This window comes from Nelumbo nucifera, chromosome 5, assembly GCF_055504915.1.
Source record: "Nelumbo nucifera cultivar China Antique chromosome 5, China Antique-T2T, whole genome shotgun sequence".
Classification (NCBI taxonomy): Eukaryota; Viridiplantae; Streptophyta; class Magnoliopsida; order Proteales; family Nelumbonaceae; genus Nelumbo; species Nelumbo nucifera.
In genome coordinates this window covers 16,227,131-16,252,890 of record NC_142653.1, presented here as the reverse complement: position 1 = coordinate 16,252,890, position 25,760 = coordinate 16,227,131, and the positions used below count along the sequence as shown (strand labels likewise).

Here is a 25,760-nt window from a genome sequence, read left to right as displayed (position 1 = left end):
AATGCACCTGTAGCCCTGAATCCCTGATCTGTTTTGTTTTTGATACTACTTACGGTTACTTAAAGAAAGCAATGTCCATATCCTCTGCTGTGTGTGTGTGTGAGAGAGAGAGAGAGAGAGAGAGAGAGAGAGAGAGGCAAGAACTAAACGTTCCATTATGATCCACAACTAAAGGCCTCAGCAGCCTGAATATACAGCTGATATTCACCGTTTAGTAGGGGGAAAAAATGAAATACCTATTGAAATCCTTGTCCACTCAAAACGACCACTTTTAATAGCACTCTCACCAGGCATAAGGATATCAGTTCCTTGTATTGTTCTTTAGCCACTCCAGGTACTGGAGGCTGCCACCTTTAATGGGCAGGGCAATGACTTCAGGAACCCTGAGGAACCACAAAGAAGGCGAAGGGTGAGACATTTAATTTTCTAAAGGCTTCATATCACAACTCAGAAATACTATTTCACCATCAGCCATTAAAGTAGACTAAATGCAATTGAGTATTTTCTCATAAAAGAAAAATAAGCATACAACCTTTGCAGCCCAAGCAGCCAAGAGAAGATCTCACCAATCTCATAACAAAACTCAATTACATGCAATTGAGTATAAGCGCATAAAATCTATGGCTCAAACCCAAGAGAATCAAAATATCAAACCAATAAATCACCTGGGATATTTCAAGGTGAAAAAAAAAAGGTATAAAAAACCAAATCTTTCACTCAGCAGAGATTTACTTGAGGGAAATGCTAAGCTTGGGACCAAATATCTTTGGCTGGTGATTTAGGACTGTTACTGGAGCATAAATCCTAAGGCATATTTTGGATGGTTTAAATTGTAGGAAATTGCTAAAATACAAAACATTGCTCCTCAAGATTGGTGTAGGGCCCACAATTGGTACTGTGTAGTCCCAGGATACAACAGAAAGAGTAAGAGTATATATATAAGAGAGAGAGAGATAGATAGAGAGAGAGAGATAGATAGAGAGAGAGAGAGAATCTTACTCATATTCATGATTAGCTTTGACATGCTCTGTTAGAGCTTCCAAAAGGGATTCCCTGGTCTTAATTATAAGTAATTCTTCATTATCCTTATGGATCTGGAACCAAAAGAAACAGAATATGAACTTAGGAAAAAATGTAATCTTTTACCTTGCCTAGGGCTAATTGCTAAGAATATTTAGAATTAAATTATGTATAGTATATATTGGTTTAATACTTTATTATTACTTTTTTAACCCATAAAAATGTAATCTTTTACCTGACCCTGCCACTCATAGATTGACTCAATTCCTGCATTGGCAAAATTAAAATTAAGAATATCAGTTTTTTATCAATTAAATAAGAATATCAGTTGCTGATTTGCACCATCATAATCCAAAAGGAGAAAGTGAACAGCATAGAAAAAGACCAAGAAAATCAAAGGAAACCAATAATTGGAATGACATAATGACAATGAAAGTTTGAAATTAAATGCTTTCAATTACCACTCTCACCCAATTGTATAGGAATTGACAGTGTAAGAACAAAATGCAGTGAGCGAAAACAAACCATCTTTTTTTGGCGGATCAAAAAATGTATCATATTCGCCAGGTTATTATTACAGCTGTTTCCATCACAAAGAATGAACTGCAGGCCCATTTAGTTTAGATGCAGCAATGCTCAAATTTATTAGCAGAAATTATAATTCATTCAAATGGCCTCTGTGTGTAGCTTTGAAAAGGTCACTGTACAGGATGGTCTCTAAATGGTTTAACCATCTCTAATAGAACATGGATGCGGTCCAACCGATGCACACAAAAGGAGTATAAGATAACTGACATCAAGAATCTTCAAACTAGTATAAGCTCTACTGGATGTCAGGCATCACCCGGGTATTTATGGAAAGTTTATATGATTGTTACTATTCCAGAAAGTAGCTAGTAGCCACTAGAAGTCATGCAGCCCAAGTGATTGGATAAACTAATTGCTGTAAGCAATCAGAAGCTAAATCTCTGAGAAATTTCACAATCTTTGAATTGTGTATAAGGCCACCTCATACACTCTTGACATATGGGATACATGTATCTTCTCACTTCAGGAACAAACTACTCAGGACCTGATTCAGAAAACGCAATAAAATTTCTTGATGCTTGATGTATCAGAGGAATGAGCCCCCGAAAAAAAAGAAACAAGAAAATGAAATGAAAAAAAAAAAAAACACTTTTCCTTTCTTCACCTCTCCTTCCTCTAGTGTGCCTAACACCCTTTATCAAAAAGGCCCCTCCTTATCCCCAAAGGCAATAATGTCTGGATCTCCCATGATTAGAACCTTGATTTCCTTGTGTCTGTCTTAGGTAAAGGGCAATCCCTCACCCTGTATCCTTCTAACCAAATAAAAAAACTCCAACAATGGTCCTTACATCCAATAAAAATAAGCCCTAATTGTTCACTCACCTACACAAGATTCAACACTACTTGTTCTAAATGTCTCCACTTCTACTCTACCACTTCATTCACCTTTTTCCTTTCCTCAGAGTTGTTGGAAGATGCTATCTATCTTGTTCTTCCACTCTTCTAAAGTCTTAACAAAATACGAACTTTGCTCAGAATTGCTGAAGATTCTGGGCAATTCCCTACTTGCTTCTGAATCCTGATCAATCAATGGTCTTTTATGTCTTTCACCTCTGTAGGTCATTGTGAATTTGCAAACACTCCCAGCCTCCTTATTTCCCCCACCCCCACCTCAGAGCATGATTCACGGCTTTTGAGGTTATTTCATGGTCATACACAGCCTGCAACAGACCCTTCTACTCCTCTAAACCTCCATGTTCCTTCTATAATTAATTGAAATCTTGTTTTGGTCCCACTACTACCTCTTTGTCCTGCAAAAATTTCAACATAGTAAGAGGCAACACTTGTAATAGACTGCAATTTGTTGCTTAACTAGCTTACGCAACAGTACCAACTTTCCAACTTTCTGACCATTGTCTTCTATTTATTGTAGACAAACTCCTGGATTCTGAAACCTGTGACCTAGTTTTCGCCGTAAACAATTATTGAACTTGCTATGACTCCTATATCTTCTCCACTAATCCTTCAACTTCCACTCTATTTTTCACCTCCCTTTAGATTTTTTTTTTTTATTTTTTTCATTTCACCACACTTCAGCTTCCACTTTATATTTCATCTCCCTTTAGAAAAATTGCAGCTCTGTTAACCCTTCTGAAAGTATCTTGATCACCCCTTCTTTTTTAGATGGTAAGTTTCCCTTGATCTTTATCATAAACCTTCTTCCAGCCCTTCCAGTTGGCATCTGGAACCTCCTATGTCATCTCAAGTACCAAGACCAACTCTTAGCAAGTTCTGAACACCAGCACTAGACTTCCACCTTGCCCCATCACATTGGAATTTCTGTGAAATCCCTCTCCTCATTCATTTGCTGCAATACCCCCCCCCCCCCCCCACACACACACAATCCTTTTCCATTCACTGGTTAAAATTTGAATTGACAATAAAAACCAACCTATCATGGAAACCCTCTCCCCTACGACCTTCCTATTTTTGAGCAATTTAGTCCTATTCATATCATTGTCTTGCCAATTATTTAAATCGTTCCTTTTCCTTGTGCAACTTTGTTGTAAAGTACATTGTGGATCTTGCTCCAATGTGGTTTCCTTGATCAAGCTTATGGGCATGACCGCAATCATCCTCAACTTCAGGATCCTTGTGCAGAAAAGGCCATGACACCTTCCGCAATCATCAACAACCAGTTTTGTGAAGATCACCCTAAGGAATCTCTGCTAATATGCAAGTATGCAATTGAGATCCACCTTATGTGACCAATCTCTCCCTGTATCCGTATAAATGAAGCTCTACAAGCCTTTTAATGGTTTTGAAGGTCAACACTGATAGGTCATATGCTACATTGCCTGTTTTCCCAAGTGTCATATAGGTGTCTGACATGGGTATGGTAAATATTTTTAAGTGTCCATATCAGAAAGCCCTCTTCCTTCCAGAAATCTTAGCATAAACTCGTTGAAATTGTGTAGTGGTAAATAATTCTTTCTCATACCCTTAAAATAATATTCTTTGACTTTATAAATCAGTCTTGAATAACAAATTGACAAATTCTTCGCATTATGACTTGTTACTCAAGTGGTCCTTTAAGTTTTCTTTTTCCCCTTATTTTTTTTAATGCAAACACCTTTTGCAAAAATATTTAGATTCAAGGGGTATTTGAAATTAACTGATAAAATATTTACTCAGAGTGTCTGCAATGCCATGAATTAGCGTAAAAATTGGCAGTTCAAGAAAAGGCCCTCAGAAAAAAAAAATGAATGATATTTTATATTTTAATAAATACAAGCAACACATAATTCAAAGGCAATTATAACTGATACTCAAACAGTTACTTTATAAACAAGAAGCAAAGAGAAAGGCGTCTTAACGACATCAAGTATAAGTTGAATGACATGCCTGGTACTATGTTGACACATGCTGCAAGTTTTTCTTTGACTATGCTCTCTGCCAGCTTCTTCCCTGTATCAAATATTGTATTGTTTAGATTTCTTTTTCTTTCCTCACCAAGAATGTCATTATTGAGCACTTTATTGATTTTATGTTGAAAGAAAACTGGGCAGTTATTAGAAGCAGATAAAGGGGAAACCAGTAAAGAGTAAAGACATGCTTAACATGGACAGACATCCGCTGTCCGATCAAAACATACCTCTCACGCAGCTACGCTGATGAGAAAGAATCTTTTGCTTGTATGAACCATAAAGGGTAAAAGAAAGAACAGGAAGGATGAGAAAAGATGAAATGGCATAGCCTATTTACCATTTATATATCACAATTGACTCCTTTCTTGAATGGTGACTAGCAAATACACCAAACTATCATTTCCTGACACAAAATTGCTATTTTAGGATGTCCTATGTAAAAGAGAAAATGTGAAAACTAAAATACCAGATTTGGATTTAGATTACTTTGCAGCAAAATAATCAACAAGCATGTAAACGCCATGCAAAAGTACACACTTAACTGTTCTTTACCTCATAGCATCATGCAATACAAAGGACCTAAATTGATGACATCAGATATTTGCTCACATATGCATGGAAGGTTGAGGAACCAACAAACAATTCAAGCTGGAGAGAGAAACCATGATCTTTGTAGTAAGGTAGCAAGAAAGTTATTAAGGTCGCTAGACTAATTATGAAATGTCGATTCCAACAAATTTTGCCATGGCGTTGACAACAGAATTAAACTACCTAAACAGAAGGGATAAACCTAGCAAGAATGACAGACCTGCTTCTCTATTCGGGACGGTAACATAAACAACAATACTTGGAACAACTCTGGTGACGCTTTCCATTCCGGTATTAGGAACGTCTTTGGCAGATGCTTGGTTAGCAAAGCGTGACCTGAACAATTAAAATGCAGAATAGAATGAGAAGCACTGAGAATAGAAATCCATTTAAAATTGTTTTTCAAGGCACACCTATTTTGCAAACAAAAGAAGAATGGAGACGTCAATTCGTATTCACATCCACCAACTTACACAGAACCATGATTCAAATCTAGTTTATATTTCATATCGCCAAAAGACATTTCATAAAAATATTAAATAGGTAGAGGGGTGATGTAGAGCTTGGATTTGTAGATACATCTTGATTAAACTACTAGCATAGGTAACAAGGCCAACCATAAAAAATCATCTCATTTCGGGAAAATATAAATAAAAAGAAATTGATTGATTTTTCTTTAACTGATGAAATCAATCGACTTCGGTTCCAAAGCTTCTTACACAAAAACGAAGTTTTTCAGTATTTTAGCTGAAAATACCCATGAATTAAAAGAAATATGTCATAAATTCACCAAAAAAGAAGGGAGTAAAAGGGGTAAGGATAAGCAGAAGAAGAAAAATTAAAACCTAACAGAATGTGAGAAACCCTAGAAAGCAGAGGGGGAATGATAGAATGAAAGAATGGAAGAGAATACCGTATGAAAGAGACGAAAGGGAGAGACTGTGCGCACCCCGTCTTGAAAGAGGATGAAAGTGCTGGGCTGAGATTGGTTATACCCAAACTGAGCACGCAAAAGGCTCCGACCAGTGGTAGACGGCGACGGAGCAGAGAAGAAGGAGAGCGAGAGAAGATCGGCGAAGAGGTTCTACAACATAGTGCTGACGCCATTCCCCTTCTCAACCCTGTCACAATAATATAAAGTCATAATAGAGTTCTGTCTGGAATCTCTTCCTCGCCACACCTCACACCTAATAGAATAAAGTTAACCAAATTCCCAGGCGGAAGACAAAAGCAAAGTAATATTCGCTTTGACAAATTTACAGATGTCTGTTTACTATAAATTAAAATAAAAACACAAATTTACACCTGTCATACTCAGGCTGGCCATGCTTTGGGACTTTGGGTGGATCAAGAATCAGGCAGGGGTGAGAAAAAAACACCAAAAAACCGAATCTATCGAAAAATCGGTTTCGGTTTTGGTTCTGTATTTTTAAAAAATTGAAGGTATCGGTTAACTAATATAGAAAATGGACGGTTAATCAAACCGACCGATATACATATATTTTTATATATTATATATTTTATATATATTTATAATTTTTTATTATATATTTTTATAATATGTATTGTAAAAATAAAAAAAAAAATCAAAAAATTGATGAACTGAACCAGTCAATTGGTTAACTAATTGGCTTCGATTTGGTTTCGGTTACCAGTTTTCCAAAAAACAGTAGTACCAGTTTGATTCCAAAAAAAGCCCATAGGACCGTGAGCACCCCTAGAATCTGGATGCATTATTAATTGGACTATCTGGGTTATCTCCGGACCTGCAGTCATCTCCCTTACTAGGAGTAGAAAACTAGATTAGGGATGGTAATTTTCCCCATCCCTGACGGGGAGCCGACTTCCCCGACCCCATCGGGTTGGGGATGGGGATTGTTTTGGTGGGACGGAGATGGGGATTAATAGGAATCCCCAATCAGGGTCGGGGTCGGGGTCGGAGATGAGGATTGAGGTTCCCACCCCGCCCCAACCTTGATTATATATTATTTATATTATATATTAAAACAAATTTATAATTTAAAATTTTTATTTATTTTAAGTAAATGTATTTTAAAAAAAATACTGTTATCTAAAACAATTTTGGAGATTCGGGTCATTGTGGAGAACCCATCTCCATTAGGGATCGGGGATGGAGGACAAATTTTATTCCCAATGAGGATTGGGGCTAATTTCAGAATTGGGGTTGGAGATGGGGAATATGATCCCCACCCCGAACCCGCCCCATTGCCATTCCCATGGTTTTCAAAATAGGACCATCAGACTAAAAAAACCGGGAACCGGTCAAGTGACCGGTTCCATCTTACCCTAGAACTATTAATTTCCCCCAAAACCATTAATTTGGTCAGCAAACCACTGACCCGGGTGGTCGAACTGTTTGAACCATTTAATGGTTTGACTGATTTTATTTTTTTGTTTTTTTATCAAAACAGGCCGTCCATTCAATTCAAACGATCGGACCGTTCTACCCATTAACTGGACCCCTGACCATTTCATTGTCCGAATCGATTTTAAAAATCTTGGCCTGACCATTTCATTGTCCGAGTCGATTTTAAAAACCTTGGCCATTCCTAAACTAGATGGGGACTTGGATGGTTAGGCCCATTATATTACCATGAAATGAGGCACCTCTTGAATATTGCCCAGCAACCTAGGTCCCTAATTTATTAGCTGGGATCACCAGCTAATAAAATGAAGTGCTAGGTTCAAACGTATCCGGATGTATCGATATTTTGAACTTCGGGATAAAATGATGATATTTGCAGATTCTGTTTATTATTTTCTCCAGCAAGCAAATACAGCATCGGATGCTATGTATATAAGCACCGAGTCGTTTCCTTACCATGTGAAACTTCATAGCAATCTGCTAAACAAAGTCATCCAACCTACCGCGGACCTACAATTTTATAACTAGGATTTTTGTTCCTCTACAGGCAACCACAGTCAACTTGCTGACAAGCAATGAAGGAAGACCCAACAATCCAAGCTGTAGTGCTATAAACCATGTAGTCATACTCATATACAAGAAAGCATGTCAACAAGGCCCCTAGATTGATATAGACAAAATTTGCCATGTCAATGAGAACAGACCAGAAAGATGAGGGCATTACAAGTCAAAATTAAATTGCACCACCATTCTTGAAGGGATCAACTGCAAAAGAATGACAGACATGCTTCTCTATTTTTGGACTGTAACATAATTGGCAATACTTGTTGTAGTAATGGTGCTCCCTCCCATTCCTGTAGAAGAATGGCTACCTTTGCCAATTGCTTATTGGCAAAGCATAGCCTGTATAGTTACATTCCCAGTTCCAACAAGAAATTTTAAGGCAGAAGTGTTCTTAAACTGCAAAATCATGACCAACCACTTTTCTTCCTAGGTATTAAGAAATTATATTAAGTACATAAAAAGTTAAAGCATTACAGAGAATTTGCATACAGATCCACCATTGAAGTCATGGATCCAAGAAAGAAGGATATACACATTTGATACAAAATTACCATGTTGACCATTCCACTAAAAAACAAAAAGAAAACGAAAGCAGTAATATCTCTGTCTCTTCACTTTCTGTTAATGGGTCTTGACCTATCCTGAAAGATCCTCCAGTTTTTTTTTTTCTTCTTCTATAAACCCCAGGCAACAACAAAGGGGTAATCTTCCATGGAATTAATCCTTTCTCCTTTAATTTTATCCTGGCTAATGGTAAATTATCTGAAGAGGTGATGAGAGAACTACTAATAAACCTTGAAGATGAAGAAAAAGAACCGCAAGATTCAACAAACACATGCATGCAATCTTCTCCCCTTGACCTGAATAGAGCACATTGAACTACCAATCTGATATTACACATTTTTACCTTATCTACCATGAAAATATTCCCAAGAGTAACCTACCACATGCGAATTTCCATTGTAAGGAGATATGGGATCCCCAAATCTTTCCCTCCTTCAAGGGTGCAGTTTCCCCACTAATGAACTTATGAAATGTTTGTACCATGAATATCCTCTTTTCTTCCTTCAAAATATGCCTATCCTCCCAAGATGGGTCCATCAAAGCCTTCCAAGTACTTTATGAGAATCATGCATATTTATCTATTCTTTAGTAGTAGTGGCACTGACAAATAAGGCCTTAAACGCATCTTTTCCCCAATTTAGGCTCAAACCATATAGGACTAAACCTTATGTGAGTTTACCAGTAATCCCCACATGAACAAACCCCATCTTTGAAATGGTGGAAGCGGTTAACATCCCTAACAAGAATTTCTCTATTTGCAAACTTGGAAATGAACTTTGTCACAGAATGACAATCTTCACACAACCTCAGGTTCTTGGTTATCCGGATGGTTTCACCATAGTTGCTATTGATAAGCCCAAAGGCAACTGCCAATTTCTCACTATGGCCCAATATGATTTGCTCTTTCTCTGTTTGATCAAGCTCATAGAGGACAACCTTGGTGTCTGGAATATAACCCCTATCCTTCATCTCTGCTGATAATTGGACCAGCAAAGCATGCAGCTGTTCAATTTGCGGGTTCAACTCATCAACAGACATGAATGCATAGATTTTCTTCTTAATTTCGATCCAACTGCAACCTGGAACTTTTTGCAGCCCCTTGGCTTCTAAAAGCTTCTTCACTTTATTCATCTCCTCCCACATCTTAGCTTCTGCATAGATATCTGCCAAAAGTACATAGTTCCCTGCATTCTTGGGCTCAAGCTCAAAGAGCCGAAGACATGCTCTCTCTGCAAGTTCAACATTGCAGTGAATCCTACATGCACCAAGGAGAGAACCCCACACTGTGGGACCCGGTTCAATCCGCATATCTTCTACCACTTTGGCAGCTTCGTCCAAGTGACCAGCACGGCCTAGAATATCCACCATGCAAGCATAATGCTCTGCACTAGGAAAAATTCTATATTCTTGAATCATAGACTGGAACAATCTCTTCCCCTCATTGACAAGCCCAACATGACTGCAAGCTCCCAACACACTGACAAATGTAATGGAATTTGGTGAGATCCCAGTAGTGATCATCTGGTTGAAAACCTGAATTGCTTCCTCACCATACCCATGAATCCCATATCCTGAGATCATAGAATTCCAAGATACAACATCCCTCTTTCCCATCCTATCAAAGATGTGACGGCCAATCTTTAGACTACCGCATTTCGCATACATTGACACCAACGCATTGATAACTGTCAGGATAGAATCAAGACCTCTTCTTAGGACATATCCGTGCATCAACTTCCCTTGTCCCAAAGAAGCAATAGATGCACAAGCTTGAAGCACACTAACCATTGTCACTGAATTGGGAATTGCATCATGGGTTCTGGTCATCATTTCATGAAATAGGTCCAACGCCTCAAAAGATCTCCCATTCTTTGCATAGCATGCAATCATGGCACTCCAAGAAACTACATTTCTCTCTGGCATTTCATCAAACACACGACACGCATAAGACACACACCCAAATTTCGCATAAGCATCTACCAACGTAGTCGCAACATGAACGTGAGATTCAAGCCCATGTCGTACAATGTGGGCATGAATTTCTTGGACCCTCCGGAGAAGAGAAACAGGGAGCGACGAAGTGACACAAGCCTTTAGTACGTAAGGGTAAGTGAACCGATCCGAAGGAACGCCAATTTGGTTCATCCAATAGTAGAGAGAGAGAGCCTCATCTCCCTGACCCGCTAATGCAAGCGCCCTAATAATTGCGTTCCACACAAATATCGTTTTGTTATGGGTTTTATCGAACACATATCGGGCATTCTCGATGGAGTCCAGGTCCGAGTACATATTAATGAGTTTGGTAGCGAGGAAAGGGTCTTGATCAAACCCATCGTCGACAATTTGACGGTGTACCGTAATGGCATCCGAGAGAGACTTACGACGCGAGCAAGAGAGGATTAAAAGCTCGTACGTGTGTTGGGTGGGGTTGGGTTCATTGGGAAGTATTTGAAGAGCTTGCTTGAGGTTGCCTTGTCTGCATAATGATTGAACTATCTGGTTAATGTTAGAACTCTGTAAAGAAACAGAGGAGTGCTTTGAAGAGAGAGGAGTTTGGAATGACTGTTTTGGCAGGAGAGGGAGTTGGAATGTTCGGGGAGATTGAAACGCCCACATGAGAATTTTGGAACCGGACTTGAGGGGAGTATTGCAACCTGCGCGCGAGACTGCTAGTCTTAAATCGGGAGGCTCCTTCCTCCCAATCCGTCACACCACATACAGATAAGATTCGTGTGTTCCCTTTTGTTCCTCACTGTCACTGAATCAACTGATGAAGCCCATCCTGTCGTGACTCGTATAGTCGTATCATGAATTCATGATCGGGTTGCAAAGCTTCGGGTGGATCGAAAACCTCGCCCACTTCATTAATCGGGTAAAACTCAAAAAGAAAACAATGAGAAACCGGGAATGATTTCAAAGAGTACCCGTCCATCCGATTCGATATAAATCCAATTCCATTTGATTATACAAGAAGGTGTGGAAGTAATGACAAAAGAGTAAATACGAAAATTCTTATAAAATACGATGCTAATAAAATATATGCATAGGAATCAAGGCAAGTATCTCTTTATATAATATAAATACTTATATAAACTTAAAATTATATTTGATTATTTTAATGTTGTATTTTTATTATATAAAAATGTTTATTTTTATCCAAAATTATTAATTTAAGTTTTACAAAACTTATATATATATATTCCGATGGACTCGCCGGTGTGCCTCACAAGCACATTCCCCATTTATTTGGAACATCTCCCATGACAACTATGAGAGATGTTTCAAATACACATGGGATGTGCATGTAGGGCACGCTCTGTGGAGACCCCAATCCCATAGTAGAATAGGGTGCACATGAACTGATCATATCATGAAGTGGCGCAATTCGAATTGGATTTGAATCCAATATAAATCTGACCATAATATTTGAAAATATAAACAAATAAAATTTGGATCTTCCTAATACCCCATTTGATCCAATCCGTTTATATAACCCTAAAAACCGAACAAGATTAAAGGGTCCATGTCATTACATTACTTATATAGTCACTCAAACAAGTTGATGTGGATCTCTCTCAATTGGGTCTTTACAAAGTGATGTCACGCAATCTAAAAGTTCCCTCATGTCTGATGACTCGAAATTTGATTTAGATATTTCTTGGTCATGGCTGAGTTGTGATAGGCCGAGTTGATATGTACTGTTAAAAAGAAGAAAATTAGAGTGCCCGGGTGTCTTTACCCGGGGAGGGCACTCCGATACTTAAGTCAAAGAGGTTTTGTGAAATCTTTTGAGAGTTTGAGAGAGCTAGAGAGTGTATAATTGTGTGTACCTTTTTAGGTAGAAGTGAGTGCCTTTTATAGGCATCAGTGGTTAGAGCCCTCTTGTAACAGGCCCGAGTTTCTCGTGGAACCGTTTCCGCTTCGTTTGGCCGCATTAATGTATGGTTGTGAGATTCGTGCGGAGGTTACGATCTACCAGAATAACTCTGTGGTGTGCGATGCGGTAGGCCAGTCTAACGATTGAGGTATTTGCGCTCCAGGGATCTTGGCTTGGTAAAGTATCGTTGGGTTAGCGGGCTTTTCCTCGTAGGTCGCCATGAACTCCTATAGCTCGGCTGGTTCCCAGGACAAGTCATCGTAATCTTACGAGGTCAACCAGTTTGGCCTTGCTGAGGTGGAGGTCGGCTTGGACGAGGTGCTCCAAGTTGGCTTACCGATCTAGTTTGCTTATTTAACGCCGAGATGTCACCCGAAGGCTACATGTCACAACATGATTGATTGGACCAAATTACACCTCATCACAAAACATCACCATTCACAAGTCCAATTCTAGCCATCAGCGATGGCTTAGTTTGGTAAGAATATAAATGCAAATATGTACAAGCAAATGCACACAAAATAATACAAGATAAAGGTTTTGACTATATATGTTTGTATTTATACTCCTTCCAAACTGAGCTAATGAAATTAGCTCATTATCAGGTTTGAATTCGTTTTTTTTTGGTATTTGATGATATGCCCGAATCCCCAAATTCCCATAGGGGTCATTTGAACAACACAACACCACATTTATACCTCCCTCCTTAAAGAGTTGGTGGTAGCATTATTCGAATCTCCATCTTTGTTGAAATGAACCGGCTAACATAGGGCGCCACCCCTTAGTTGGCACCGGGTTCGAGTTTGGGCATACAAGAAAGTGGCCTTGCTAGGTGATAAAAGTCCTAGGTCTTAGCTCAGGCTCAAATCACACTACAATGCTACATACTTAGGGGTGACAACGAGCCAAGCTTGTTTGGCTCAGTTTTAACCAAGCTCGAACTCAATTCATTGGCTCGATTATTGAATGAACCGAGTTCGAGCCTATTAGAGATTGACTCGTGAGGCTTGCGAGTCAGCTCATATATATATAATAAAATTATAGAAAATAATATATAATAAAAATATTATAATTCTTTATTTTTTAAATATCAAATAAAAAGTATTTGTATATATAATTTTTTATTTTTATAAAATATTTTTTCTCAAAATCAATCTTGAATCGAGTTGATCTCGAGCTTATGATTGTTTGACTCGAGCCGAGCTCGAGCCTTGTAGAACAGTCTCGAGCCGAGCTCAAGCCTGATAGTATTTGGCTTGGCTCTGCTCGAGTCCACCCCTATACATGCTTGACCTTTTCGCTACACAAATGTATGACAAGATGAGAAACTTGAGCTTTTGACAAAAAGACTAAGGGGCGTTGATTTGAAAATATATTGTTTATCGAAACAAAAATATACAAACATGTTTTTGGTTATGTATATTTTATTTTCTTGTGTTTTTTTTTGCCATTTTTTTCAGATGTTGAAAGAATGAAAATTGTTTTTGTTTTAGAAAATAATTTGAAGAATACATCAAATTATCATATAGGTTGGGCTTGAATTGAGAAAGAGGTGACCCAACCCGCTCAACTTGCACCCCTAATCATAATGACCTAACTTAGGCTCTGTTTGATTTGCTAGAAAGAGGTGAAAAAGATGGAATATTCCTAAAATATTCCACTTTCCCATATTTGTTTTGTGAGACACACGAAAATGGGATAGGAAAATAGGGGGACGCACTTTCTCAAAAACTGGGATTTGGGGCCGCACAAAAACAGTGTGACCCCAGTGAGAAAATAAAGGGGAAGAGTATCGGACTTGCTTGTTAAAAGAGTTTATTGTCTGTCTTCACCACTTCCTATGCCTAATAGCGACGTCCAAGCTTCCGGTGACATTTTCAGATAGATGGTTGTCTCCACCTCCTATGCTGCAATCACAGTGGGCCTGGCTGCCATGGTTTCCGACAACCAATGCCAATGCTTTCTCTCTCTCTCTCTTTCTCTCTCTTCAGCGTTTGATTTCCTTGTACCAATTTACTTTGATTAAGATATAACCTATTTTTTCTTGAAAAAACAGAGCTATTTTCTTCTCTTCAACTCTCCATCTCTTACTCTATGTTATCACCCCTGTCTACTACATGGATATTACTGTTATCCTAATACAATGATTTCCACCAAATGTTTCCAAACACCACTATCGTTCATTCGATTAAAATTGTGATTTTCATAAATGATTTCCAAATGCACTCAACTCATTCTGATAATCAACTATTTTCAGAATTTAATGCCCTTCAATTGTAACAGATACAATGTTCAAAGCCTAGAAACCAATAAATGAATCCCAACTTTGGCAAGCCAGTAGTGTTGAAGCCCAGCTTTAAATCTCCTCTAAACCTGAAAAATTGCAATCACCCACCATATGTTCGACCAAATTCCCTGTCAAACACCTTCGCTTGGAACAAGCCCATGTCACCAGTCGTGATCCCTATCATCCAATTTGGAGCCTATGGGCACTTGAAATCACTACAGGAAGAAAAAGAATTTATGAATCATGATACTATAAGACAAAGTGGGTTAAAGTGCCTTCTCACAAATGACATTTCATGGATAGCAATGGTCCCTTGTTATGTGAAAAATTATGGATTCAATGAGAGTTTGAAACTTTTTAGAGGGACAATTGATTTTTGGAACTAAATAGTTTTATTTTCAACTCTTATATATGTCATGTTTTCTCTCAATAATTTTCTCATAAACCAAATGATGGAAAATGAAAACTTTACACTTTCTCATCCCATCCCATCGTTTCCCTTTCCACCCAAATCATTCCACAAATCAAACAAATCCTTAGTTGAACTTGTAAAATATCCCAATGTTCAGTCACTTCAAGAGGTGATCGCTGGGTGGGGCTGTCAATGGACCCTGAAAAGTCCGAAATCTGATTCAACATCCAATCGAACTTTTGGATTCAAATGTTAAAACTTGCTCGTTGCTCCTGTTTAGGATTTGATCCCATACAATTCAAATCTAATTAAAGTTTATTATATATATTAATAAATTTCACTTTTTATATTTATTATATACATATATAATAAAAAATAATTAATCGATCATTCAGATTTGAATTTTTTAATAAACGGATCAGATTTGGATGTCACTGGATTCGGTTCAAATCCGATCCAATTATAACCCTGACTGATAGGGTGAATGCAATCCGCAGGTTGTTCGTCAGATAGTATATACTTTATTTGGCTGTGTTCACTTTTTTTATCCACGCCAGCATGTTATTTCGCCATTGACCCAGCTTTAGAGCTTTAGGGGAAAAACTTTGGCTGTCGACAAGAGACAGGAATTCCTGTCGCCTATCAATCTCTGTATGACACATGTCTAAATCCGTTTGTTTGAAATAAAAGGCATTTTTAATTTTATAAAACCTTTTCCTCATTTTTTTTTTTTTTTTCATTTTGTCCCATTCATCTCTCCCATTTGTCCCTTTCTTCCTCATCTCCTCTTCAGCTCTTCGCCTCTTCCCCAACTCCCATCAGATCAACAAATTTTATTTGCTAAAATAAAATTTTATTTATAAAAAAAGAATATAAAAATACAATAAGAGGGACAAATGACCAGATTATTTGCACCTATGATGAAAACAAAAAGCAACTAATCGAATAAATGACCTAAAAGATCAAAGTCAAGATAGAGAAGAATTCAACAAAAAAAAAAAAAAAAACGAAAAACTGGATGCATTTCAAAATTACAATCAAAAGAGAACTTGAGTAAGAAGAAAAAAAACCTAAGCCCGAATTTATGGAGAGGCACACCTAAAACCAGACATATTTCACTCAACAATGTCTCCAACCATGTAAGAACTATTAAGAAATTGGAGATATGCAAAGACAAGACGAATTGTAATATGATGCAGAGAGAGAGAGAGAGAGGGGCAAAAGAACAACAGAGAGGGCAAGACTGTTTCACTAAGATATTTTAAAAAATCAGATTTTTTGGGTAAAAAATATTAGAATAAACTATTTTCATTTGTAATAAGAATCTTTTTAGTTTTAGCTCCGGTTATCATATGGAGGTTGATAGGCGACAGGAATTCCTGTTGCCTGTAGGCAGCCAAAGTTTTCCCTGTTTAGGCAGATTTCTTGTATGTTGTGAAAGGTCATTGGAGGAAACTTGCCACGTGGACCCATTTAGAGTGTTTCAGGATTGATGAGTAATTTGAGATTCTAATAACCGTACTCTTAATTCGGTAAGGTAAACAAAGAGTTAACTGGGCCAAACTCCTTTGTAACACTACATATAGGTTGTGCTTGGTGCAATTGCGACTTTCACTTCCAATTTTTTTTATTGGTCAATACAAGTTTTTAAGAAATTGTCTTGTTATTATATTAGATCGGATGTTGACATTTATAATGAATACACCAAATTTGAGTTTATGAAGAAATAATGCGGTACCAAATTTTATGATAATATATTTTTTCTATCCCAAAATGCTTTGGCTCAGTTTAGAAGAATTACAAATACAAATATATTTGTACTCTATCCCAAAATCCCAAAATGCTTTGTACTCTACATATTTGTATTTATACTTCTTCCAAACTGAGTTTTTGAGTTATCACTAGGGATTATAGCTGATAAGGGCCACTTTTGAGCCCAAATATCAATAAAAATAATATTTTTAGTATAATTTCTGAAATATGTTAGCTTTTTAAAAAATATATCAAATAAGGGCAAAACACTATTCATCTTCTTTTTTCTACAAACTATTCATCAGCGCTGCCGCTCGCCGTTGCCTCTGGCAACCTTTGGCAATGCCTCCGCTCACCTCTGCCCCTTATTAGTTATAATCCCTATTGATAACTCAAAAGCTCAGTTTGAAAGGAGTACAAATACAAATATGTAGAGTGCAACCTTATAATAAAATTTATACAAATATGTACAAATACAAATACATAGAGTACAAAAGCTCAATTTGTATTGTACATATTTGTATTTGTACTTCTTCCAAACTGAGCCAAAACATTTTGAGATAAAAAATATATAAATTATCATAAAATTTGTATTTACCGACATAAAATATTGCAAGTAGAAACGATAATGGTACTAAACACAACCATAATGATAAGTATCTTAAAATATATTTAAATTGGAATTTCTTACAAATTTCCAATTGTCTTGTATAGCCAAGAATACGAGATTGCCTAATATCTAACATACTAGCAAAGATGGTGTTTGGCTCCATTGACGCTTATCTGTAAAACAGCACCAGCCCAACATCACACATAGGCGTTTCCCTTAATTGAGTTTGAAATGTTGTTTAATTGAATCATATCAAATAAATGTATTTTTTTTCGAGTTGTGTGACAGTTACCTGTTGGGGGACTCTTTTTTATGTTTCTCCCAACATAGGCATTTTTTCATTATTCAGCTTAGCTTATGTAAGTGTCAAAAAACGCTAAAAACTGTAAGGGCCAACCCATGGCTATCCAACTAGATATCAAGTCCAGACTTATTGTAATCCAACTCCAACACAAGGTTGTAAGATTTAACCGTTTAACGCAAACACAACTTTGCTTTAGTTGGCTAAAGTCAGCCAACGATGGCTTGAAATGCAAAGCCATAAATAGAAGAAATGTGTATGCGAGGCAAGCAGAAGAATTGAACTTCTCAAAGCAGTTTGAGTACTATACCCACTAAATTATAACTTAAATTTGCTAAAATATTTATGCAGAACATACACACGCAACACTTGTCTGTTATTGGATTTGGGCTGGGTCAAGTTTGCCAAGGCCTAACTCAAGCCCAGACTAGGTTGTAAGAAGAAAACCCAAAGCTCGGATTGGATTTGTCGTGGTTCAGGCTGCATTTGGCATTCCTTATTTTAAAGATTTCTCTCTTTTTTTTGCAGTTTAAAACTCAGTATTCATAGCAACATTTTAACAGCAAAAAAGGAGATAAGTTCTTAAAATGAGGAATGCCAAATGCAGCCTAAGTCTTTAAGCATGGATACAATTGTTGTTGGAATATGATATGTCAAATGGTATCCTATTCCATTCTGCAAATACATAAATTCCGTGACTCAACCAAAAGTATATTTGTTTTTAATAGTGGATTTATTGATTAGGAAAAGAATAATAGTAAATATATTTATTTTTATTTTCTCTATGTTAATGTAATCTCTTTCTCCTCCTCTCCTCCTCTGCCCTGGTTTTAGGCATTTAGCATTTAAATTTCTTAAACCAAAGTTTAGGGCACACAATTTTCTAATACTTTGGTGTATCATTCCTTACTGATATAGGTTTCAGCAACAGTTCCTTCCTTTTTTTCTTAAATTGCTGATGACAACAGTGATTTATGCAAGATTTTGGGAATTGGTTCGTTAAAAAAAAATTTCTTAAATACAGGCCAATATGTTTTTTGCCAATTCACTTACATTTTGATATTTTTTTTAATGAACACAGAAAATAAGAGAAAGAGTAATGCAGATGGATACTTTCATGGTGGGTAGTACAGATGTTAGCTGAAACACATTAAATGACATAATAAACAAACATGCATGAATTGAGTTATTCAAGTTCTTAGCAAGGCTGAATCCCTTCAACTCTATGTCCCTGTACTGTGCTAAGTTGCTTGAGTTATGGTTCACTTTCATCTAATTTTCCTATTTAATTAGCTTGAGCCCTTCTATCATAACTCTATGAAGAAAGGCAATGTTCTCTATTTCATTATGGTAAATATATATATATATATATATATATATATATATATATATATATATATGGAGAGAGAGAGAGAATGTTTTGGGGTTCTGCTCATCGTCCTCTCTTAAGTCTTATCGAACAGAGATGATTTTCTCAAGAGCAGCACCTTCTTTCAACAAAATTAGGGCAGTAGTTTGATCCGAAATCCTCAAATTCAAAGGACCATATCCAGTCAAGTCCATATAATACTGTCTAGTAGGTCCTGTATGCTTCTGTTTCATCCTTCATGCAAAACTATTGCTGAGGCCTGAGGGCCCTCAAACGTGCTGCAATTATGCTCACAAAGATGCCAGTACAAAATGGTAGAGAATAGACAACTTACAACTAATAAATGGCCACAAGTTAATGGCTGATTTGTCCTTTTAGCTGATGGGTCTGTGTATTTACTAGGCCCATGTTCACTTTCGTCCTTAGTCCATGCAAAACTATTGCTGAGGGCCCTTACTGGGCTACAATTATAGTGGCAATTTTGCCCATTCAAGTAGAAATATAATTAAAATGGATAACTGATGGTTAAGAAACAGAGACAAAATGGTAAAACGTAACTTAGCAGAGCCCAAAGGAGTCACACCCCCGATCTAAATATCGTCACAGAATTACTCATCAGTTTCAGAGATAGTTTTCATGTTTAATATCTCCAAGAGCTTCATTAATTTGTAAGAGAACAAAACAATGACAAGATGACATGATAAACAGGAACCCATCATTAAACAGATCGATTCAATGGCCACTGGCCAGGATGATATGTATACATCGGAATCAAACTGGGGATATATTGTTTAACAAAGAGATGTTTCTATGATTGACCTGTTTGCATGCATGACCAGACATGGTGGCAAATGGTTGGCCAACATCTCAGTGCTTTGTACTGCGTTATTCCACAATTATATGTTTTTTCATCATTTTCCCTCTATGTGGATGCAATATTGCAAGTTCCTTTAAGTTGTAAGCTAGTGAAGACATGTGGTGGTATTTATAATCTATCTCATTATCATTATTCATTAGGTTTCATGATGACGATGGTTTGGCAAAAGTTTTAGTGTTGGCTGCCAATTTGGCGTAACCCTCATTTTTTCTCTAGGGATCGAGACACAAGCTCATCACATTGGCGGAGATATCTCATTGTCATTATTCTCTCCCTTTATTCCCTTAGGCTCAGTTTGGAAGGAGTACAAATACAAATATATAGAGTGCAAAATCTTGTATTTTATATTATTTTATATGTATTTGCATTGTACATATTTGCATTTGTACTCCTTCCAAACTGAGCATTGTTTTCAATTTTGTAAAAAAAAAGTTTTGTTAAAATTTATCTTTTAGACCAGAATAATTCACTAATAAAAAGTGAAGTAGAAGTACTTCAAGGTGGAAATATGTTGTAATTCAGAAGAATTGATGTGCTATTTACTTCTTCAAGGGTATGGTAGCGATTTTTAATATACCATGCATTATGTAAGATGAAATTGAGATACCTGATAACAGTCTTCGAAATGAGCAAGGTTTAGCTGAATGCTTGTTTAGCAGGTTGTGGAACCAATGATAAGGTTTCACACCAGTAATAAAACATATGGGGCCTGCACCTTTCATAGTGGAGCCCATGAATTTATTATTGGCGTGGAACCTCATCATTGATTCCACAGCCCGCTGAATAACCAAAGCGTTTAGCTAATCCAAATTCTAAAATAAGGATAAAACTAATTGCCTTAAGTAGTCACTTTCTTACTAAAGCTAGTGAAGCCCTGCCCTCATAACTTTTTTTTTTTTTTGAAATTTTTGTCACACAAACTTGTTAAGGGAACAAAAAATTAATCTAAATCAATGTACCATTTTCTTAAGGCTGTATTTGGTTGTTGCAGTGCAAATTTATTTTCACTAATACAAATGCAAGGGAGCACAAATGTAAAAAATGCAAATTCTTGTTTATTTTTATTTTGGATTTTACTTTATTTTGCTTCATGTCTTAATTTAATTTATTTGTATTGCAATCAAACAAAATAAGCTAAAATTTGAAACAAAAATAAGTCAGAAATTACACTCAAATCATTTGCACTGCCATGGTTTTGCATCAGTGCAAATTTATTTGCATTGCAACAAAACACAGCCTAAAGAGCAAAATATTGAAGTCTTTAAAGAGAATCAAGTCAACAACTCGTACATGCAAATTGGATGGACAAATTGTCCTTGAGAAATCAGGACAAAACTATTACATTACCTCTTGCTGCTTTTGTAAAAGTTAATTAGATAGATTAATAGTATATTGTTAGATAGGAAACAACTGAAATATATATGACCTGCCCTATATAAATCTTCCCTCTCTTTTTGCATTGAAATTAGTAGTTTTTGCAATGATATCTTGTTAAACATTCTTTACGGAGGTAATGATCGGTATTGTTTGTTTGAAACATTTTATCAGATAATATAAAATCAAGTTATAGAACTTTTATATACTTGAGTGCTCACCAATCAACACCCAATGATACCAAAACTATCGTTAATCGTGTTAAATGCAAATATAAGCAACCTCTGCAGCTGTTTTTGCTTTTTGTTTCGAGCATATACGATAGATATACTTCTTTCAGCATACTGTGCATTGTTCTGACGTCCAAAGGTTTCCTTTTTTACCTTTACTGGTAAGAAACTAGTTAAAATAAAATATAATTGTGTCCATTTTGATCCATCGTGTTAAGTGCAAATGTGCAATTAACCTTCTGATGCTGTTCCTTTCCAGGGAGAAATTGAATTGGGGTTCGTTTGGTTTGTGGGAATAGGAGTATGGAATTGGAATTGAAATAGGTCATTTTAAACCCAATTATTTGGTTGGTCAGTGTTGCTGTGCGGATTGGCCGAGGGCAATGAAGTAAATTCATTCTTCAGGTTTTGAGGATTGGCCGAGGACCCCAAGACTTTGGAAAGTGTTGGTCGAAGCCAATGATTGTAAGCCGAGGCGAGGTGCTCCTTCCGAGGACTATGGTGGCCGAGGACCACAAGCCGAGGTGAAGTTCTTGGTGACCAAAGTTACTGCAAGACAAGGAGTGTCAGAGGCCTCGGGGTGGATACACGAGGCAGAGGCTCCGACGCTCAAGTTAGTACGAGGTGTATAGCAAGGGAGAGTGGAGAGTGAAAAAGTGATCTTGGAGAGAGTCCTCGAATGCACCAGATCTCCCTGAATTAATGTTAGGTAAACAATGTAGGTGTAGGAAGTAAATGAGAGAGTGGTGTTGGAGTTACTCTGTTCTTGTCCTTTTTTAAGGGGCAGTTACCTCTTATTTATACTTGAGCGTCGGAGCCTCTGCCTCGGGTATCCACCCCGAGGTCTCTAACACTCATTGTCTTGTGGTAACTGTGGTCACCAGGAACTTTGCCTCGGCTTGTGGTCCTCGGCCGCCATAATCCTCAGAAGGAGCACCTCGCCTCGGCTTGCAGTCCTCGGCTTCGGGCAATACTTTCCGAAGCCTTGGGGTCCTCGGCCAACCCTTGGAACCTGAAGAGTGAATTTACTCCATTGACCTTGGCCAATCCGCATGGCAACAGTCAGAATTAGAATCCCATTTCTCCGAGGGAATAGTCATTCTCTCGCCTTTACTTTGAGAGAATGAAATCCCATTTCATCTGATTTCAATTTTCATTCCAATTCCTGTCTGAACCAAACAGACAACGGAATAGACTATTCCAATTTCCATTCCAAGGGATTGTGATTTTAAATTCGATTCCTATTCTGATTATGAACCAAACAGACCCTCAATTGCCAGAGCACATACCCCTTGCAGCATACTCATCGTTACCTCTTGCCATGGCTAAAATATAGTAGCTTGGTGTCGTTTGGAACATTCCCAGTGCATATACCCCTTGCAGCAAACTCGGTGCATTTGTTCTGATGCCGAAAGGTTTCCTTTACTGTGAAGAAAGTAAAACAAGATACAGTTGTGTCCGTTTGGATCCATGATCTTTGGTCAAAGCAATCATACTTGACTCCAAGGGGAACATGGACCAAGAATAAGGTATTCAGTATTCCGGGTTGCGGCCCCCATGCCAAAAGACATCATGAGAAATGTTTGATCTTAATTCTCAACAGTATGTGATCATCCTTACCTAGCTGCAAGTACTAATTGATATTCAGCAAGGACCCAAACCTCTCTCAGTTGTGAAGGTAGCAATTCTTGACCTCATCCGTGTCAACTTGTCTGAACCTGGTCAGGTACTTTGGGCACGGCACTCAACCCCCATTTAATAATTGAATCGCTTTGGGTTCGGGCATTTACTAGGAACTGACTAATCTGCCCGCAACCAACCTAATTGCTAACTCCATCGATTCCTTGAAGGTTCTTGGGCGTCAGACTAAGCACCTAGAAACCCAATTCCTGGACGTGACTGACCCACTACTATTCCCCAATACAAGTCGGCCCATGGTTTGATTTCTATAACAGTTGAATTAGTGAGTCTTTGGCGTGTGTGTGTGTGGGTGGGGGGATTTCTTCCTTTAGTGATGACTTTGGCCGTGTACTAGAAACTAGAAAGGTTGAATAATCTGTAAGACTTCAAATTCTTGTTTTGTTAAACCAAAACAAACGATCTACTCTTTTAGGAAATAAAATCATTATAAGAGCTTCTGAGTGCTGACTATGAGGATCTTCCTTTTCTGAGTTTTTTATAAATGGGTGAAGCACATGTCGGACAAATGGGTATGTGTAGACACTGTGTTAGAGAGAGAGAGAGAGAGAGTGAGGACCTCTAATTGAAAATTGTCTGTGGGGAACCGGATACACCATAAACTAACGGATTCACCATTTATTATATGTATGTGCAGTGTTAATTAAGGATGGCTACATGGAATTAATATTAGCATAAATGCGTTTAAGTACAACCCAAGAAATGTTTGTCCACATGTGTAGACTGCTGGATGGTTGTTCAAGGAACATATTTAATATTTGAAATAATTAATTTGACAGTGTATTATGTATGTATGAAGTAGAGCAAGGCACATGATGCCAAGGAAGGACAAGAGTAGTAGTTCCTAGTAATAGAATGAACAGTAGAGCTGTCTCTCCTGCATTCTACTCGGCCCTGCAGTATTGCAGTCTTCGAAGCAGAGAGAGATGTTGACCTTTTTTATATATGTATTGTTTTTGTTGGGGGACTCGATGGGTTAAAACAATAGAGAGCCGGGTTTGCCAACTGTCCTGGGGGGTTGCAGTCTCGTAGAAATCTATTTAGACTGTCGTGAATATAGAATTTGCAAGTGGCAAATAAAGAGCGAGCCTTGAGGAACCAACGTGGATTCTTCTCTGGTTTATTTATTCTTGATGAGCGCTTATTGTGGAGACACGGAAGATATGGTGGATGTTCTGGATGCTTTTCATGACGGACCACATCTTGAAAGGTGCTGCACATGTTTGGTTGGCTTAAAGCTACACGATCTCTATGTAGAAAGGAAGCTCTATCCAGATTTGTGAGATGCTCTCTACTCTAGAACACATCACACAGAGAGATAGAGAGAGATGGGCAACTTAAAAAAATGGAGTTGGTGGGAGTGACACTGTCATGAGCTCGAATCTCAAACAGTGGAAGGGTGTCTCTGGACCAGAGAGGAAGAATGAGAGGGGGCCTCTTTTGTGCTTACCAGCTCTAAAAGCGTATCGAGGGATCCATTGTAATTCGCATACATGTGACATGAGACATGCGTAAAGTGTAGCTTATTTGGTCTAAGGGAATTTTTAGGATTACTCCTTAAAAAGACATGGGATAAAAAGAGGGGGGCATTTCATCAAAGATGGAAAAACAAAAAAGGTCCGAAACTTGTGCTTCTAAAGTCTAAAAAGACCCCAGCATGTCTCTCCACTGCACCATTTTTCTTTTTAAGTGCGTCTTCATTCATGCATGCATGAACAAGTATCCTATGTTTGTTTGTTTTTTTTTTTCTTAATTTATAAATTGTACTGAAACACAGTGCTTTTGACAGACTTATTGGCCCAGTCAGATAAAATGGTGAAGACATTTTATCGTTGATCTGTTGCTAGAATACGACCCACGGCCCCCAGTTCTTCCAAGTTTTTGGTAAATTAATATATATGCTCACGTAGTCACGCACTCATGAGAAATATTTGTCAAGTTTGAAATTTTAATCGGAAATTTTTGTTTGGATTGTAATAGGACAATTCAGAAAAAGTCAATTGCTTTTTTCATTTCCCAATGGTATTACATCACAAGAGACATTGTAGAAAATTTGAATCATTGCACGGAATTCTCAAGTATGTGGTTCCACTGCCGTTCTCTCTCTCTCTCTAGTATAAAGGGTAAATTACAGATCTATACTTTTGGGGTAGTGACAGATAGCCGATAGGTATTTGAACTTTCAATTGCAACATTTGAGTATTCTCAATTCTAAAAAATAGACACTTAAGTCCGTCTTTTATGTATTTTTAAGATCATTTTCAAGTAATTCTGTAGAATGATCTAAAAGATACACGAGAAGGGTATTTTTGATATTATGTAATGTTAATGGATGGATCCAAAAGTGTCTATATTTTAGAGTACAGGATACTCAAGTATTGCAATTGAAAGTTCAG

At 37.5% G+C, this 25,760-nt stretch overlaps 2 protein-coding genes across 3 annotated transcripts; both read right to left on the bottom strand.

Moving 5' to 3' along the window:
* Positions 1–135: 135 nt before the first annotated feature.
* Positions 136–6,266, bottom strand: LOC104603874 (protein CutA, chloroplastic). 2 transcript variants are annotated; one of them, XM_010268048.3, is made up of 6 exons: positions 6,013–6,266; positions 5,284–5,399; positions 4,453–4,515; positions 1,256–1,287; positions 1,000–1,094; positions 136–383 (listed from the first exon to the last, which is right to left on the bottom strand). In XM_010268048.3, exons 1-6 carry the CDS (start codon positions 6,168–6,170, stop codon positions 302–304), a joined length of 546 nt encoding a protein of 181 aa, XP_010266350.1. In that variant the 5' UTR covers positions 6,171–6,266; the 3' UTR covers positions 136–301. The 2 variants fall into 2 exon arrangements, with proteins under 2 accessions (XP_010266350.1, XP_010266345.1); XM_010268043.3 differs by having other exon boundaries at positions 5,977–6,258.
* Positions 6,267–8,399: 2,133 nt separating this feature from the next.
* CRR2 (Tetratricopeptide repeat (TPR)-like superfamily protein) lies at positions 8,400–11,360 on the bottom strand. Its single transcript, XM_010268055.3, has one exon. It carries the CDS (start codon positions 11,191–11,193, stop codon positions 9,253–9,255), a length of 1,941 nt encoding a protein of 646 aa, XP_010266357.1. The 5' UTR covers positions 11,194–11,360; the 3' UTR covers positions 8,400–9,252.
* Between the last annotated feature and the right edge of the window lie 14,400 nt (positions 11,361–25,760).

What these genes read in the sequence shown, in the direction of transcription:
- CRR2 (XM_010268055.3), bottom strand. Translation starts at nt 11,193, where the DNA reads ATGTGGGCGTTTCAATCTCCCCGAACATTCCAACTCCCTCTCCTGCCA.
- LOC104603874 (XM_010268043.3), bottom strand. Translation starts at nt 6,170, where the DNA reads ATGGCGTCAGCACTATGTTGTAGAACCTCTTCGCCGATCTTCTCTCGC. An exon ending in CCTTTCGTCTCTTTCATACG is followed by an intron (nt 5,400 to 5,976) that starts GTATTCTCTTCC and finishes TTAATTGTTCAG; the next exon opens with GTCACGCTTTGCTAACCAAG. An exon ending in TCTATGAGTGGCAGGGTCAG is followed by an intron (nt 1,095 to 1,255) that starts GTAAAAGATTAC and finishes TTTTGGTTCCAG; the next exon opens with ATCCATAAGGATAATGAAGA.